The sequence below is a fragment of the Schistocerca americana genome, chromosome 1, assembly GCF_021461395.2.
Source record: "Schistocerca americana isolate TAMUIC-IGC-003095 chromosome 1, iqSchAmer2.1, whole genome shotgun sequence".
In the NCBI taxonomy this organism is placed as follows: Eukaryota; Metazoa; Arthropoda; class Insecta; order Orthoptera; family Acrididae; genus Schistocerca; species Schistocerca americana.
In genome coordinates, this window is record NC_060119.1 from 1,205,278,847 (window position 1) to 1,205,298,447 (window position 19,601).

General features: G+C 42.0%; 1 protein-coding gene across 2 annotated transcripts in view; it reads right to left on the bottom strand.

Annotated features, from left to right (window-relative positions):
- LOC124552218 overlaps positions 1 to 19,601 on the bottom strand; it is a 229,947-nt gene that overhangs the window by 51,035 nt on the left and 159,311 nt on the right. For both annotated transcript variants that reach the window (XM_047126500.1, XM_047126505.1), the window contains exon 2: positions 18,823 to 19,034. In XM_047126500.1, coding sequence (XP_046982456.1) covers positions 18,823 to 19,034 — 212 coding nt within the window. The remainder of the gene's footprint in view (positions 1 to 18,822; positions 19,035 to 19,601) is intronic.

Sequence of the window (19,601 nt, forward strand, 5' to 3'; positions counted from 1 at the left end):
TCAACTGCTGAGGTCATTAGTCCCCTAGAACTTAGAACTAGTTAAACCTAACTAACCTAAGGACATCACAAACATCCATGCCCGAGGCAGGACTCGAACCTGCGACCGTAGCGGTCTTGCGGTTCCAGACTGCAGCGCCTTTAACCGCACGGCCACTTCGGCCGGCTTGTTAGAGAAGATCCAAAGAAGAGCGGCGCGTTTCGTCACAGGGTTATTTGGTAACCGTGATAGCGTTACGGAGATGTTTAATAAACTCAAGTGGCAGACTCTGCAAGAGAGGCGCTCTGCATCGCGGTGTAGCTTGCTCGCCAGGTTTCGAGAGGGTGCGTTTCTGGATGAGGTATCGAATATATTGCTTCCCCCTACTTATACCTCCCGAGGAGATCACGAATGTAAAATTAGAGAGATTAGAGCGCGCACGGAGGCTTTCAGGCAGTCGTTCTTCCCGCGAACCATACGCGACTGGAACAGGAAAGGGAGGTAATGACAGTGGCACGTAACGTGCCCTCCGCCACACACCGTTGGGTGGCTTGCGGAGTATAAATGTAGATGTACTTAGTTAAAAGGAAGGGTCTTTACTTAACTCGTTTCATTCCGTATAATCTTACCAAGACTGTAAAGGTTTATACTTATATTTGTTATTAGTGGCTATTGAAAGGCCAGTTTTTTAAAAGATGTTGTGCAACTGTTTTTGAGGATGTGTGTAGTAATATTGTGCTGTTCTCATCATCATCCTCATCGACTGCAGGTCGCCGAAGTGGAGTCAAATTGAAAGACAGGCACCCGGCGAATGGTCTGCCCGACGAGGGAGGGGGGGGGGGGGAGGGCGGGGGGGGGGCAGTGGAGGGTGAGGGGGGGCTAGCCATACGAATTAATAAATAACAGTCTACATTTTAAGTCATATGTGAAAATGTGGATATTGTTGTGCCTTAACTATTTATGTCATTGTAAGTTGGCCCTTAATGGGGGAAAATGCAGCAGGGTAGTTGAAAAAGTGTAAGAGAAGCTCTCCAATGGTGTTGCTTATCATATAGTCGAGACAAGAAAATCATGGAACAGGGAAGATGAATTGGTGCGCTTCAGGCAGAATTATAAATGGCATATTCTGCATTAGATAGGCTGGAGGTAGGAAGACACAATGGGAGCTGGAAGAATTTCATAAGTAATAGACAAAAGAAGAGAAACATCAGAAATCACATTTCAAACTCTGGTTAACATCAGCTTCATTTGCTACCTGAAGTAAAGGAGAGCCCCAACCAGTTTTTGAACGAAGTAGAGTGTAGCAGACTCATAGGACAATAGAAAGGTGAGGCAGCAGCAGCTGGCTGAGACAGAAGCAGCAACAGGGAAGCAACCCAATTTGTAACTTGTAAAAATTAACAAGGAGTGAATTGTATGATTTCATCTGTGTGCTTTGATAACTAAGTTCCTTGAGTTTTTGCGGGTTAATTTATTATCCAATAGACACAGTTCTCGTGTTTTCGTTTGTGTCCGAAAGTAACCCGATTTTTTGACATAGTGCAAGGTCCTAAACTGGGGCGAATTATTTAGTCTCACCTGAGTACCTCGGTAGTTAGGTTTTTGAAACTATGCGTATTAATCTAATTTATTAGACACAGTTCTTGCGTTTCCGTCAGGATCTGCGGTAGAGTTCTGTAGTACGTGTCGATATTTCGTTTGTCTTAGTAGTGTCGTTTTCCACGGTCTTTAGTATGTATAGGGACTGTGACTGTTGTGTGCGGATGCAAGCCGAGTTGGTGACACTTCCCTCCCAGCTCGAGGCTGTGATGACTTCGATTACACAGCTTCAAGATGTGGTGGATGGGCATCACTGTTGTGGGCTGCCAGTGGGGATTCTAGGGGGCCGGATGTAAGGCCTTCCCGATTAGTCTCACAAACAGGTTCAGGATACTGTCTGTGTCTGACACTGTCGCTCAGCCAGATGCAGTCACCTGCCCCGCTTCATAGGATACCTCTCAGCCTGCAAGACCCGGGTGATCCAAGAGGGTCTGATTAGTGATAGTTGGAAGCTACAATGTTAGGCGTGTTATGGGGCTCCTTAGGGACACAGCTGCCAAGAAGGAGAAGAAAGACAATGTGCACTACGTGTGCATACAGGGTAGAGTCATTCGAGATGTGGAACAGGTCATTCCGGATGCCATGAAGAGCACAGGGTGCAGCCAACTGCAGGTGGTGGCTCACGTAGGTACCAGTGGTGTGTTTCGCTTTGGATCGGAAGAGATTCTCTCTGGTTTCGAACGGCTAACAGAAGTGGCAAGGGCTGCCAGTGTTGAATATTTGACAGGACAGATTCCGGATCTCTGGTACAGAGCCGAGTGGAGGGTCTGAATCAGAGGCTGAGACGGTTCTGCGACCTTGTAGGCTGCAGATTCCTGGACTTGCGCCTTATGGTAGTTTGGTTTCGGGTTCCACTGAATAGTTCAGGAGTTTATTACACGCAGGAAGCAGTTACACTGGTAGCAGGGGCTGTGTGGCGTGGACTGGGCGGCTTTTAGCTTAAAGACTCGAGGAAATACACGAAAAGTGTTTCAGTCTCGATGGCTACAGGCTGAACGCAGTAAGAACGTAAATAAAGGCTCCATCGGTTTAACAGTTGTAAATTGTTGTAGGTGTGGTGGGGAAGTACCAGAGCTCCAAGATAGAAAGCACTGATGCTCAAGTCGTTACTGGCACTGAAAGCTGCCTAAAGCCGGAGATCAGTTCAGCCGAAATTTTTGCGGAGAATTTAAGGTGTTCCGAAAGGATAAGATAAGCACAGTTGGCGGTGGCGTATTTTTTGCAGTTAGAAGTAGTTAATCTTTCCGCGAAATTGAAGTAGATAGTTCCTGTGAGTTAGTATGTATGGAGGTCATTCTTAGCAACAGTAATAAAGTAATAATTGGATCCATTTAACGACGGCCCATATAAGATGGTACAATTGCTGGAAGGTTGAAAGAAAACTTGAGTTTATTTCAAACATATACAGGAGGTACCCGTAAAACATCATCAAAAATTGTGCCAAATGCATTCTCTGAAAATTATTTCGAGCACTTAGTTCATGAGCCCCCGCAAACAGTAAACGGTTGTGAAAACACACTTGACCTCTTAGCAGCAAATAGTCCTGAGCTAATAACGAGCATCAAAACGGATATAGGTATTAGTGAACACAAGGTTGTCGTAGTGATACTAAATGTTGTAACCCCCAAACCCTCCAAAAATAAATGAAAAATATAGCTATTCAAAAAAGAAGACAAAAATTAACTTGATGCCTCCCTGAGAGACAATCTCCACTCCTTCCAGATTAACGATGTATGTGTAGGCAAGATGTGGCTTGAATTCAAAGAAACAGTATCGGCAACAATTGAGAGATTTATACCAAATAAATTTACAAACGACGGAGCTCATACTCCTTGGTACACAAAACAAGTCAGAAGTTTGTTCGGAAACAACGAAAAAAACACGCCAAATTTAAATGGACGCAAAATCTCCAAGATTGGCGATCTTTTACGGAAGCTCGAAATTTTTGCTCTGACTGCAAGCGGGATACTTATAATAGTCTCTACAACGAAACTTTTGCCTCGAAACCTGGCAGAAAATGCAAAGCGATGCCGATGGAGATACTATCGAAGACAGTGTTGACAAAGCAGAGTTACTAAACACAGCCTTCCGAAATTCCTTCACCAAATAAGACGAAGTAAGTATTTCAGAACCCAAATAAAGAACACCTGCCAACATGAGTAACGTAGAAGCAGATACCCTCGGAGTAGTGAAGTAACTTAAATCAGTTAACAAATGCAAGTCTTCCGGTCCAGACTTATACCAGTTATGTTCCTTTCAGAGTATGCTGATACTTAACAGTCATATGCAACCGTTCCCTCGACGAAAGGTCCGACCCAAAGACTGGAAAGTTGCATAGGTCACACCAATATTCGGGAAAGGTAGTAAGAGTAACCCACTAAATTACAGGCCCATATCGTTAACGTCGATGTTCAGCAGGATTTTGGAACATATATTGTGTTCGAACATCATGAATTACCTCGAAGAAAACGGTCTATTGACACACAGTCTTGTGAAACACAACTAACTCTTTACTCACACAAAGTTTTGAGTGCTACTGACAAGGGATATCAAACTGATTCCGTATTTCTAGATCTCCTGAAGTCGTTTGACATTGTACCACACAAGCGGCTTGTAGTGAAATTGCGTGATCATGGAATATTGTCTCAGTTATGTGGCTGGATTCGTTATTATCTGCCAGTGAGGTCACTGGTCGCAGCAATTTAAGGAAATTCATTGAGTAAAACAGAAGTGAATTCTGGCGTTCCCCAAGGTAGTGTTACAGGTCCTTGTTTTCCTTATCTACATAAACAATCTACATATCCTTATCTACATAAACAATTCCCCCATGAACCATGGACCTTGCCGTTGTTGGGGAGGCTTGCGTGCCTCAGCGATACAGATAGCCGTACCGTAGGTGCAACCACAACGGAGGGGTATCTGTTGAGAGGACAGACAAAAGTGTGGTTCCTGAAGAGGGGCAGCACCCTTTTCAGTAGTTGCAAGGGCAACAGTCTGGATGATTGACTGATCTGGCCTTGTAACACTAACCAAAACGGCGTTGCTGTGCTGGTACTGCGAACGGCTGAAAGCAAGGGGAAACTACAGCCGTAATTTTTCCCGAGGGCATGCAGCTCTACTGTACGGTTAAATGATGATGGCGTCCTCTTGGGTAAAACATTCCGGAGGTAAAATAGTCCCCCATTCGGATCTCCGGGCGGGGACTATTCAAGAGGGTGTCGTTATCAGGAGAAAAAATACTGGCGTCCTACGGATCGGAGCGTGGAATGTCAGATCCCTTAATCGGGCAGGTAGGTTAGAAAATTTAAAAACGGAAAAGGATAGGTTAAAGTTAGATATAGTGGGAATTAGTGAAGTTCGGTGGAATGAGGAACAAGACTTCTGGTCAGGTGACTACAGGGCTATAAACACAAAATCAAACAGGGGTAATGCAGGAGTAGGTTTAATAATGAATAGGAAAACAGGAATGCGGGTAAGCTACTACAAACAGCATAGTGAACGCATTACTGTGGCCAAGATAGATACGAAGCCCACGCCTACTACAGTAGTACAAGTTTATATGCCAACTAGCTCTGCAGATGAAGAAATTGAAGAAATGTATGATGAAATAAAAGAAATTCTTCAGATTGTGAAGAGAGACGAAAATTTAATAGTCATGGGTGACTGGAATTCGAGTGTAGGAAAAGGGAGAGAAGGAAACATAGTAGGTGAATATGGATTGGGGCTAAGAAATGAAAGAGGAAGCCGCCTGGTAGAATTTTGCACAGAGCACAACATAATCATAACTAACACTTGGTTTAAGAATCATGAAAGAAGGTTGTATACATGGAAGAACCCTGGAGATACTAAAAGGTATCAGATAGACTATATAATGGTAAGACAGATATTTAGGAACCAGGTTTTAAATTGTAAGACATTTCCAGGGGCAGATGTGGATTCTGACCACAATCTATTGGTTATGACCTGTAGTTCAAAATTGAAGAAACTGCAAAAAGGTGGGAATTTAAGAAGATGGGACCTGGATAAACTGACTAAACCAGAGGTTGTACAGAGTTTCAGGGAGAGCATAAGGGAACAATTGACAGGAATGGGGGAAAGAAATGCAGTAGAAGAAGAATGGGAAGCTTTGAGGGATGAAGTAGTGAAGGCAGCAGAGGATCAAGTAGGTAAAAAGACGAGGGCTAGTAGAAATCCTTGGGTGACAGAAGAAATACTGAATTTAATCGATGAAAGGAGAAAATATAAAAATGCAATAAATGAAGCAGGAAAAAAAAGTACAAACGTCTCAAAAATGAGATTGACAGAAAGTGCAAAATGGCTAAGCAGGCATGGCTCGAGGACAAATGTAAGGATGGGGAGGCTTATCTCACTAGAAGTAAGATAGATACAGCCTACAGGAAAATTAAAGAGACCTTTGGAGAAAAGAGAACCATTTGTATGAATATCAAAAGCTCAGATGGAAACCCAGTCCTAACCAAAGAAGGGAAAGCAGAAAGGTGGAAGGAGTATATAGAGGGTCTATACAAGGGCGATGTACTTGAGGACAATGTTATGGAAATGGAAGAGGAGGTGGATGAAGATGAAATGGGAGATATAATACTGCGTGAAGAGTTTGACAGAGCACTGAAAGACCTGAGTCAAAACAAGGCCCCGGGAGTAGACAACATTCCATTAGAACTACTGACACCCTTGGGAGACCCAGTCCTGACGAAACTCTACCATCTGGTGAACAAGATGTATGAAACAGGCGAAATACCCTCAGACTTCAAGAAGACAGGTGTGAAAATTACCGAACTATCAGTTTAATAAGTCACAGCTGCAAAATACTAACGCGGATTCTTTACAGACGAATGGAAAAACTAGTAGAAGCCGACCTCGGGGAAGATCAGTTTGGATTCCGTAGAAATGTTGGAACACGTGAGGCAATACTGACCCTACGACTTATCTTAGAAGAAAGATTAAGAAAAGGCAAACCTACGTTTCTGGCATTTGTAGACTTAGAGAAAGCCTTCGACAGTGTTGACTGCTATACTCTCTTTCAAATTCTGAAGGAGGGTAAAAATCGTAGAGGGAGACAAAGAGATGAATACACTAAGCAAATTCAGAAGGATGTAGGTTGCAGTAGGTACTGGGAGATCAAGAAGCTTGCACAGGATAGAGTAGCATGGAGAGCTGCATCAAACCAGTCTCAGGACTGAAGACCACAACTACAACAACATAAACAATTTAGGATATAATCTGAGCATTCGTCTTAGGTTATTTGCAGTTGATGCTGTCATTTATCGACATGTAAAGTCGTCGGAAGTTCAAAACCGATCGCAAAACGGTTCATAAAATATATCTGTATGATGCAATAATTGGCAGTTGACAATAAATAACGAACAGTGTGAGGTCTTCCACATGAGTGCCAAAAGTAATCCGTTAAACTTCAATTACACGATAAATCAGTCACATCTAAAGGCCGTTAATCTAATTACATACCTAGGAATTACTATTACGAGCAACTTAAGCTGGAAAGAACATACAGAATATGTTGTGGGGAAGGCTAACCAAAGACTACGTTTTATTCGCAGGTCACTTAGAAAATGTATCACAACTACTGAAGAGACTGCCTTTACTGCACTTGTCTGTACTCTTCTAGAATACTGCTGTGCGGTGTGGGATCCTTACCAGGTAGGACTGACGGACTACCTCGAGGGACTTCAAAGAAGGGCTGCTCGTTTTGTATTATCACGAAAGAGGGTAGAGGGTGTCACTGAAATGATACAGGATTTGGGGTGGACATCATTAAAACAAAGGCGTTTCTCGTTGCGGCGTAATCTTCTCACGAAATTACAATGGACAACTTTCTCCTCCGAATGGGAAAATATTTCGTTGATGCCTACCTACGTAGGGAGAAGCGATCATCATAATAAAGTAAGGAAAATCGGAGCTCACCTGGAAAAATACAGGCGCTCGTTTTTTCCGCGCGCTGTACGAGATTGGAATAATAGAGGAATATTTTCAGGCACTTAGATGTGATTTGCATAGTATCCATGTAGATGTAGAAACGGAAGAGTCTTGCTATTAGGGAACAGTCATTGGAGAGGTGTAAACCAACTGCTACAAGAAAAGCTACATGTGGAATACCATGTCCCAAGCATCATGAAACGCCAGGCTTAGTCAGGAGACAAAATACAGGGGCCTAGTGCAGAGACTTGGATGGGGAAGATAAGGTACTTATAGTAGGAGGAGCAGGCAACAGCCAGCATTAAAGGTGACCTGGAGGAAATAGCACCAACAGCACACGCTCGTGTGAGCTTTGTGGATGCTTTCCAGTGATATTACCAGTCCTGGGTTAACATAGCTATAAGCCGTGAGAACAAAATGCTGAGTGAACTGCTTTTGACTGAAACAAAGTTCCATATACTTTCAGTGCCTGTTGTTGCAATTGTGATGGGGATACACAAATCATAATCTGCACCTGAATAGGAGAAGTAAGAGCTAGGCATCTTGAAGTAAGTGTAAATGGGGCTACAAACTCATAAACAAATTCCGTATGATTACTGGAGTCAAAGAGACACGTTTTTTATGTTAGAGTCAGGTTAGGTTCAAATGGTTCAAATGGCTCTGAGCACTATGGGACTTAACTTCTGAGGTCATCAGTCTGCTAGAACTTAGAACTACTTAAACCTAACTAACTAAAGGACATCACACACATCCATGCCCGAGGCAGGATTCGAACCTGCGACCGTAGCGGTTGCGCGGTTCCAGACTGTAGCCCCTAGAACCGCTCGACCACCCCGCCAGTAGAGACAGGTTAGGGACAGGCAGTATTGCAAGAAATTAGAGTAGAACAGGACCATAATATGTGTAACAGTTTCCAGATAAAAATAAAACAAAACTGTATCGCCAGAACATACAGGGTTAAAAACACGATAGATGAGCTTCTTGTCTTCCCAGAAGATGTGGAAAATTGTGTGCAAAATTGTGAAGTGATAGGTAATCTGTAGGTCTATGAATACCACGTGACCAAAGGGCTGGAGAAAAATGTCAGGAATTATGAATTAGCATAATTTTTGTCTAGAGTTAACGTGAAAGAAGGAGTTACAACGTATGTAAAAGTTGGACACAAAGTCCAAAACCTTGAAACACTTTTTGTGTTCGTCAGAACCCAGAAACATGTGATGTGAGTTATTACCGCAGAATGCTTCTCTGATAATTGTAACAGTCTACATATTCCCACTAGGAAACTTTCAGCTATGAGAAATCTAGATATGTTATTGAGCTATGTGCATGACAAGAAGAAACAGTTCGTAGTCTGTGGAGATTTCAGTCTAGATTTGTTAAAAGATAAGGCAGGAACAGTGAACTAGAATCATTATTTAGGTGCCTCAATCTAATTTCGGTAGTCGATTTTCCAAGTTGTGTGTAGCAGGATTGTACACACAGAGTTATAACAATTTTGTAGACAGTGATATAGCCGAAACAAGTAAGGAGTACACAATAATGTTAATGAAATATTCGATCACGATGCACTGTTACTGAAATTAGACGATATGGCGCCTTACAACCCTAAGGAAAAAGGAGACAGGCTTGTTTATTAGAATAGGTATATAAGATGATGTATATAATAGAGAGGCTAATTTCAAGTACACAGTAAGTCTGTGTCAATATTTGAAAATTACTTTCCTAAAAAATATCCAGAATACCCATTAAAGAAAACAATCCTTGGATTACTAAAAGAGGAACAGGGAAAATTACTCAAACACTAGAGAAAGTCAAGATCCGACATTATCTGCGTACTACAAAAAAAAAAAAAAAAAAAAAAAATATTGTAGCAGTTTAAAGAAAGACCTTAACATGTCCAGAAGTATGTGCATCATAACAGAAAGAAACAATGCGAATAATAAGATTAAAAGTGTATGGGATATTAATGGGAGACCTGACAGCCAGTCAGTGCACAAAACACAACTTAAACTAAATGACAATATTGTGACTGATAATCCACAAGTGACGAGTACTTTTAACAATCACTTTCTAAATATAGCAAGACAAGTAGGATTAAGTGCTTCACTTGAAGGAGCAGAGGAATAGACAGAAAAGTCATCAAGCAAAACTTTAAATAGCTAGTAGTAGCACCGACCCCCTTCACTGAAATTAGTAGAACTATAAAAATTGTAAAAAACAAAATCTTATGTGATGTTGATGGAACCTCGGCCAAATTCCTGAAAAGTTGATCCACTTTACAAAGTGACACATGTTGTACATAATTGGTACAGGTCATTTTTCCATATAGACTAAAATATGTAGCTGCAAAAACCTCGCCGGCCGGAGTGACCGAGTGGTTCTAGGCGCTACAGTCTGGAACCGCGCGACCGCTACGGTCGCAGGTTCGAATCCTGCCTCGGGCATGGATGTGTGTGATGTCCTTAGGTTAGTTCGGTTTAAGTAGTTCTAAGTTCTACGGGACTGATGACCTCAGAAGTTAAGTCCCGTATGCTCAGAGCCATTTGAACCATTTTGTAAAAACCTCTTTATGGGAAAGATAAGAAATATCGAAACAATTATCGTCCAGTTTCCTTTCCGACTTATTTTACCAAATTATTTGAAAATTTAATGTACTCAACAGTACCCTCACATTTAAGTGAAAACAAATTACTTGACATATCACAGTTTGGATTCCAAAGGGGTAGCTCAACTAAGTATGCTATTTATACATTCGCTCATCAAGTAGTACAAGCCTTAAGTACTAAAGTAACGTCAGTTGGTATTTTTTGTGTTTTTTGCAAGGCTTTTGATTCTGTAGGTTACGATAGTCTCTTAGAAAATCTCAGTGTTTTGGAACTGATTCAAAAATGGCTCTGAGCACTATGGGACTTAACATCTATGGTCATCAGTCCCCTAGAACGTAGAACTACTTAAACCTAACTAACCTAAGGACATCACACAACACCCAGCCATCACGAGGCAGAGAAAATCCCTGACCCCGCCGGGAATCGAACCCGGGAACCCGGGCGTGGGAAGCCAGAACGCTACCGCACGACCACGAGATGCGGGCTTTGGAACCGATGAACTTACCCAAAGTTGGTTTGATTCATTCTTAACAGACAGAATCAAATAGGTATTTCAATGTCAGAAATGAAGAAAATTGTAATGTCAGAGGAGATCACAAAGGGAGCTCACAAAGGGAGCCCCACAGAGTTCAATTTTGAGTATGCTCCCAATCCTTATATATGTGAATGACCTTCCCCTTAAAATTCACTAACCACAACTGGTAATTTCCCCACGAGAAAGTGTTATAATAAGTCCCATTAGAAATAAAACAACAGAAGATGTGGTAAATGATATTTTTCAAAAATTATAAAATGGTTCTCAGAAAATACTCTCCCTGAATTTTGAAACAGCACACTATATTCGGATCTGTTCGACAAACAGAGTAATACCAACAGTTGATGTAGCACAAGAGCAGGAGTCAGTAAATAAGGTAAAATGCCCCAAATTTTTTGGATGTACACCTTGATGAAAACCTGAAATGGGAGAAACGCATTACAATGTTCACCTACTTTTGCTCTTCGTATAATTGCTAATCTTGGAAACAAACGAATCAACGTCCTGATACATTTTCCATATTTCGACTCAATACTGTCCTATGGAATAGTTTTGCTGGGTAACTCAGCACTTAGAACGAAAGTATTGATTGAACAAAAGCGAGTAGTAAGAATAATGTATGATGTTTACAGATGGACGTCATTTAGGTGTCTATTCAAGGAGCTATACATTTTAACTGCGCCGCCACAGTACATATATCAGCTAATGTAATTCGTCGTCAATAATGCACACAATTTGTGAAGGGCATCAACGTCCATACCAATAACACTGGAGGGAAAGATGACCTTTATTTTCTGTTATTAAAGCTGTCAGTGGCTCAGAAAGGAGTTCAATGTGCAGCAACAAAAATGTTTGATCTTTTGATCAATAACAAAAATGTCTGACAGGTGGCAAAGCAGGTTTTAAATCTAACTTGAAATCATTTCTCCTGGAAAATTCCCTCTATTCCACTGACGAATTTCTACATAAAAACTGTCAGACAGCAAAGAAAAGTATAGTTATGTGAACAGGACTAAAAAATAACATGTTCAATAATGTTAATGCTAGTCACTTCTACACATCCCGTAAATCGAATTGTTCCACTTCATTTCCATAAAAGAATCGTTCAAACGATGTCTGGAGCATAGAACGAACTGATAACATTAAACTAGTGCAAGTTTTCCTATAACTAATTCTCGGTGCCCTCAGTTACACCCACATAATTTCTCTCTCACTGACCTTTGAACAGAATGATAGCCGCAGACCTCTCGATGATCACCTGTTATTTCAATACCATTATTGCTATATCTTTCATCAGTTCCGTCTGAAATCTGCATAATAACCGACAGTTAGATGAATGTTATGTTTTATCGACTACAGCTGAGCGTAGCCCTTCACACATTTAAAAAAAACCTATATGTAAGTATACATTGAAACAATTGGTTTAATGACCAATTTTCCTCTTGCTTGTACCACATAAACAGGAATATCGAGCCGCTGCCGTTCATTTAGGACACATGTCTAATAACAGATGGCGCTGTCGCTCCCTGTCGCACACGTGCGCACATGTGCAGCACTTCCGCACGTCTGCACACTGTGCTGCGTTTGGCCGGCCCTGCATTAGGCTGTTCATTCCGTTCAGCAGATCATTTAATTCTTCTTCACTTTCACTCACGATAGCAATGTCATCAGCGAATCGTATCATTAATATCCTTTCACCTTGTATTTTAATTCCACTCCTGAACCTTTATTTTATTTCCATCATTGCTTGCTCTATGTACAGATTGAAGAGTAGTGGCGAAAGGCTACAGCCTTGTCTTACACCCTTCTTAATACGAGCACTTCGTTCTTGATCGTCCACTCTTATTATTCCCTCTTGGTTGTTGTACATACTGTATATGACCCGTCTCTCCCTATAGCTTACCCCTACTTTTTTCAGAATCTCTAACAGCTTGCACCATTTTATATTGTTGAACGCTTTTTCCAGGTCGATAAATCCTATGAAAGTGTTTGATTTTTCTTTAGCCTTGCTTCCATTATTAGCCGTAACGTCAGAATTGACTCTCTCGTCCCCTTACTTTTCCTAAAGCCAAACGGATCGTCACCTAGCGCATTCTCAATTTTCTTTTGCATTCTTCTGTATATTATTCTTGTAAGCAGCTTCGATGCATGAGCTGTTAAGCTGATTGTGCGATAATTCTCGCACTTGTCGGCTCTTGCCGTCTTCGGAATTGTGTGGCTGATGCTTTTCCGAAAGTCAGATGGTATATCGTCAGACTCATGTATTCTACACACCAACGTGAATAGTCGTTTTGTTTCCACTTCCCCCAATGATTTTAGAAATTCTGATGGAATGTTATCTATCCCTTCTGCCTTATTTGACCGTAAGTCCTCCAAAGCTCTTTTAAATTCCGATTCTTATACTGGATCCCCTATATCTTCTAAATCGACTCCTGTTTCTTCTTCTATCACATCAGACAAATCTTCACCCTCATAGAGGCTTACAATGTATTCTTTCCACCTATCTGCTCTCTCCTCTGCATTTAACAGTGGAATTCCCGTTGCACCCTTAATGTTACCACCGTTGCTTTTAATGTCACCAAAGATTGTTTTGATTTTCCTGTATGCTGAGTCTGTCCTTCCGACAATCATATCTTTTTCGATGTCTTCACAGTTTTCCTGCAGCCATTTCGTCTTAGCTTCCCTGCACTTCCTATTTATTTCATTCCTCAGCAACTTGTATTTCTGTATTCCTGATTTTTCCGGAACATGTTTGTACTTCCTCCTTTCATCAATCAACTGAAGTATTTCTTCTGTTACCCATGGTTTCTTCGGAGCTACCTTCTTTGTACCTATGTTTTCCTTCCCAACTTCTGTGATGGCCCTTTTTAGAGATGTCCATTCTTCTTCAACTGTATTGCTACTGCGCTATTCGTTATTGCTGTATCTATAGTGTTAGAGAACTTCAAACGTATCTCGTCATTCCTTAGTACTTCCGTATCCCACTTCTTTCTGTATTGATTCTTCCTGACTAATGTCTTGAACTTCAGCCTACTCTTCATCACTACTATATTGTGATCTGAGTCTATATCTGCCCCTGGGCACGCCTTACAATCCAGTATCTGATTTCGGAATCTCTGTCTGACCATGATGTAATCTAATTGAAATCTTCCCGTATCTCCCGGCCTTTTCCAAGTATACCTCCTCCTCTTGTGATTCTTGAACGGAGTATTCGTTATTACTAGCTGGAACTTGTTACAGAACTCAATTAGTCTTCCTCCTCTTTCATTCCTTGTCCCAAGCCCTTATTCTCCTGTAACCTTTTCTTCTACTCCTTTCCCTACAACTGCATTCCAGTCGCCCATGACTATTAGATTTACGTCCCCCTTTACATACTGCATTACCCTTTCAATATCCTCATACACTTTCTCTATCCGTTCATCTTCAGCTTGCGACGTCGGCATGTATACCTCAACTATCGTTGTCGGTGTTGTTCTGCTGTCTATTCTGATTAGAGCAACCCGGTCACTGTACTGTTCACAGTAACGCACCCTCTGCCCTACCTTGCTATTCATAACGAATCCTACACCTGTTATACTATTTTCTGCTGCTGTTGATATTACCCGATACTCATCTGACCAGAAATCCTTGTCTTCCTTCCACTTCACTTCACTGACCCCTAGTATATCTAGATTGAGCCTTTGCATTTCCCTATTCAGATTTTCTGGTTTCCCTACCACGTTCAAGCTTCTGACATTCCACGCCCCGACTCGTAGAACGTTATCCTTTAGTAGATTATTCAATCATTTTCTCATGGTAACCTCCCTCTTGGCAGTCGCCTCCCGGAGATCCAAATGGGGGACTATTCCGGAATCTTTTGCCAATGGAGAGATCATCATGACACTTCTTCAATTACAGGCCACATGTCCTGTGGATACACGTTACGTGTCTTTAATGCAGTGGTTTCCATTGCCTTCTGCATCCTCATGTCGTTGATCATTGCTGACTCTTCCGCCTTTAGGGGCAATTTCCCACCCCTAGGACAAAAGAGTGCCCTGAACCTCTATCCGCTCCTCCGCCCTCTTTGACAAGGCCGTTGGCGGAATGAGGCTGACTTATTATGCCGGAAGTCTTCGGCCGCCAATGCTGATTATTTATCAAAATTTAGACAGTGGCGGGGATTGAACCCGGGACCGAAGACGATTATGAATTAAAGATGCTACCCCGAGACCACGTGTACCACTGTGTTTAGTACCTGCACCTTAGTGGCACTGTCTTCAGTAACATTACCATTAATAGTGTGTCTCCGGGTGTTCTGCTGAGATAACCTGATAGATCGTTAAGTTACCATTGCTGTCGCACCGTGAGGGTAATAACTGTGTCTTGGCGCTGGTGTACTTAACATATGACCAGGATTTCTTTTGGTTTTCTGTCAGATTTCGAGAAAGAGTTTGGTTGTGGAGACAATTAAAGACAACTCACTTTAAAGTCTGCGCTAAATTTCGAGCTCGTGTAAAAACATGGCTTATCTTGAAGAATTTTTGTTGTTTTAAATCAAGCTTTTTTCATTGCTTCTGCAAAATGTTTTAACCTGTTTTGCATATCATCTCTTGTTAATTTATTTGGTATAAATCTAAATGGTTCAAATGGCTCTAAGCACTTTGCCCATATAATTAGTTTGGAAGGACTGGAGACTGTCGCTTATCAAGGGTTCAAGCGAGATTGTATCTCCTATTCTAAATGGATACATCATTCGCTAAAAACATTCAACAGCGTAGATCTCGTAAAATATTTCTTAATTTAAGACAACCGGTTTCGGCAGACTTTGCTATATCTTCAGTTCTTAAAAGTCTTTTTTATTGTGAAACGTATTAATTTTACGTTGAATCTCACGCGAAGTTGTCATGTGAATAAAAATCAGCGCATTATAAAAGGTCTGTCATAAATAAAATATTTTTAAAAATGTAGCACCCTGTGCCATTGTACATGTCCATATACGTCGCTCACAGATGCTTGTTACATCACAAAAACACAGTATGCAGCAGCACGTCTATTAACATACAGTGATAATCCGCTTTACACAGCGTACAAGGTACAACTGACAGATAGTATTGCAAAGATGCAGTACTACCTGTTAATTGTACCCTGTACGCGGTGTAAAGCCGACTTTCAGTGTTTAGAATATGTCCACGTTACATAAACATGTCCTACTGTGCACTGTGTTTTTATGATGTAACAAGCATCGGTGAGGATATATATACACTACCCGGATACCTAACTGAAAATGAATTAAAAGTTCGTGCTGTAATTCAATATGGTGTTGGCCTACCCTTAGGCTTGATGACACCTTCCACTCTCTCAGGCACACGTCCAATCAGGTGCTGGAATGCTTCTTGGGGAATGGCAGACCATTCTTCACTGAGTGCTGCAATGAAGAGAGGTATCGATGCCGGTCGGTGAGGTTTGGCACGAAGTCGGCGTTCCACAACATCCCAAACGTGTTCTATAGGATTCAGACCAGGGCTCTGTGCAGATCAGTCCATTACAGGGATGTTATTGTCGTGTAACCACTCCGCCACAGGCCGTGCATTATGAACAGGTGCTCGATCGTGTTGAAAGATGCAATCGCCATTCCCGAATTGCTCTTCAACAGTGAGAAGCAAGAAGGTACTTCAAACATCAGTGTAGGCCTGTGCTGTGATAGTGCCACGCAAAACAAGAAGGGGTGCAAGGCCCCTCCATCAAAAACACGACCACCCCATGACACAACCGCCTCCGAATTTTACTGTTGGCACTACACACGCTGGCAGATGACGTTCACCTTCCCATCGGATCGCCACATTATGCACCGTGACTCGTCACGCCAAACAACGTTTTCCCACTGTTCAATCGTCCACTGTTTACGCTCATTACACCAACCGTAGCCGCTTATGAATAGCCGCTAGACAATGAAATCCAAGTTTTGTCGCCTCTCGCCTAACTGTCATAGTACTTTTAGTGGATCCTGATGCAGTTTGGAATTCCTGTGTCTGGTCTGGATAGATGTTTGCCTATTACACATTACGACCCTCTTCAACTGTCGGCGGTCTCTGTCAGTCCAAGAGACGAGGTCCGTCTGTACACTTTAGTGCTGTACGTATCCCTTCTCGTTTCCACTTCACTATCACGTCCAAAACAATGGACCTATGGATGTTTAGGAGTATGGAAATCTCGGGTACAGACGTATGATACAAGTGACACCCAGTCACCTGACCACGTTCGAAGTCCGTCAGTTCCGCGGAGCGCCCCATTCTGCTCTCTCAGTATAAATTTGAAAACTGAATAAATCACGGAATAATCTAAATAGACAGGTACAAATTGACACATATGCTAAGAAAGACATGGGGTTTTATTAGAACCAAAAAAATACAAAAGTTCAAAAAATGTCCGACAGATGGCGCTTCATCTGATCAGAATAGCAATAATTATCATAACAAAGTAAGACAAAGCAAAGATGATGTTCTTTATAGGAAATACTCAATATGTCCGTCATCATTCCTCAACAATAGCTGTAGTCGAGGAATAATGTTGTGAACAGCACTGTAGAGCATGTCCGGAGTTATGGTGACGCATTGGCGTCGGGTGTTGTCTCTCAGCATCCCTAGAGATGTCTGTCGATCACTATACACTTGCGACTTCAGGTAACCCCAAAGCCAATAATCGCACGGACTGAGGCCTGGGGACCTGGGAGGCCAAGCATGACGAAAGTGGAGGCTGAGCACACGATCGTCACCAAACGACGCGCGCAAGAGACCTTTCACGCGCCATCTGTAGGACATTTTGTGAACTTTGGGTTTTTGGGTTCTAATAAAACCCCATGTCATTCCAAGCATGTGCGTCAATTTTTACCTCTCTATGTACATTATTCTGTGGTTTATTTTTTTCAAATTTATACTGACTTTTTGATCACCCTATATATATATATATATATATATATATATATATATATATATATATAGAGAGAGAGAGAGAGAGAGAGAGAGAGAGAGAGAGAAGGGAGACACCTCCGTTTGCACTAGGTGGTTTATGTTTTTAAATATTTTAGTTAGGATATACCTTTTGCAATGCGCTGATTTTTATTCACATGGCAACTCTGTGTGAGGTAAAACGTAAAGGAAACACGTTTCACAACAACAAAGTTTTTTCAGACCCGATCGGTACAGCAAATTCTGTCTAAAACTGTTGTCTTACACAAAGAAATGCTTTATGCGATATAGGCTGCTGAATATTTTCAGCAAGTAAAACAGATCGCTTCTTCTGTACTCCCAAAATAAGAAAACTCACTCAGATGCATTATTCGCTTATTTTTTGTGGATTCAGATATTAGGGCGTTCAGTCTCATTACAACGACCTCGTGGCTCCTTTTGTACTCTCACAATGAGAAAATTCAATCAGTTACCTAATTCATTAATTTTTGGTGGATTCAGATGTTAGTCCCACCACGACGACCTTGCGACCTCGCATTCCTGCACTGCACTGCCATACTCTGCGCACACTGTTTGAGCTTGGCCATGCCACCCCTAGAGAAACGAAAAGGTAACAGTAATTTTTGAGAAAAATGGTTCAAATGGCTCAGAGCACTATGGGACTTAACTTATGAGATCATCAGTCCCCTAGAACTTAGAACTACTTAAAAGTAACTAACTTAAGGACATCACACACATCCAGGCCCGAGGCAGGATTCGAATCTGCGACTGTAGTGGTCGCGCTGTTGCAGACTGTAGCGCCTAGAACCGCTCGGCCACCTCGGCCGGCATTTTTGAGTACATTTATCCTGGAGAACAACTGTTTTTTTCATTACTTAAAATAATATGAACAGTCTCAACCGCAAGAAATTTCTTTTTTTTATGAGGTTACCGGTTTCGGTCTGTTCTAGACAACTTTCAGACCTCACGCCATGATGGTAGTCTGCTTAGCAGGTAGCGTTCGTGGAGCCAGAGCGCCTGCTCCGCTCGCTGCCACTGTCTACCATTATGAGTCGCATAGTGCTCAGAGCCATCTACCATCATGGCATGAGGTCTGAAGATGGTCTAAAACAGACCGTTAATCGTTAACCTCATAAAAAAAGAATTTCCTTGCCGTTGTGACTGTTTGTGCCCGTTTTTAGGAAACAGCGACGCTGGGCAGACTACTTACGTCCACCCTGACTCCGTCGATCTTGTAGCTGTGCTGCGGCGGGTGTGATCGCGGCACGTATCGGTAGAACTCCTCGTCGTCCTTGTACCACTTGACGGAGTAGAGCGCGTCGTCCTCCAGGTCGTACAGGCACTGCAGCAGCGCCTGGTCGCCGCGCAGCTTGTACTGCGGCACTTGCAGCCGCAGCAGCTTCAGTCCGCCAACGCAGGCCGCTGCAAAAAAAATGAGAACAAAAAAGGAATCAAACATGAGTGCGCTCACCCCGTCCGCACTCCGCTGCGCTTAATAGCCCGAGCGCCATCCACTCCACTGTGAAATAGAGAGTGTTCAGCATTCTCCTATTTCAGCGGAGCGTGAAATGCACTCAGTACACCCCTGCGCAAAATGTAGCACCTGCAACATTTGAGAGAGTATGTCTACCAACTTCCTGGAACGACTGGATTCTAAAAATTAATTTTCGTGCAAAAATTAAAAATTTAATTCAATTTTCCGGGCAATTACTTTGCTTCGTTGCGCACAATATGTTCGCTTAGACAAGCTGGCGGCACTCACGAGGGCTTAAACGTGCAGGTGGTTGCCTCGCTGCCAATATAATTTTTTTTAATCAAACTCTAAATTTCGTTAACTTTGAAATATGACGAGAAATGTAAATTTTAACTAGTATCTTTGAGAACTTAACCCTTTTACTGGATAAAATAGAGACAATAAGTATCAGTTAACAAACTTTTATTGTCCACTGTGTGAGGGAATTCGACAATCTATAATGGTGCTTGATGTTA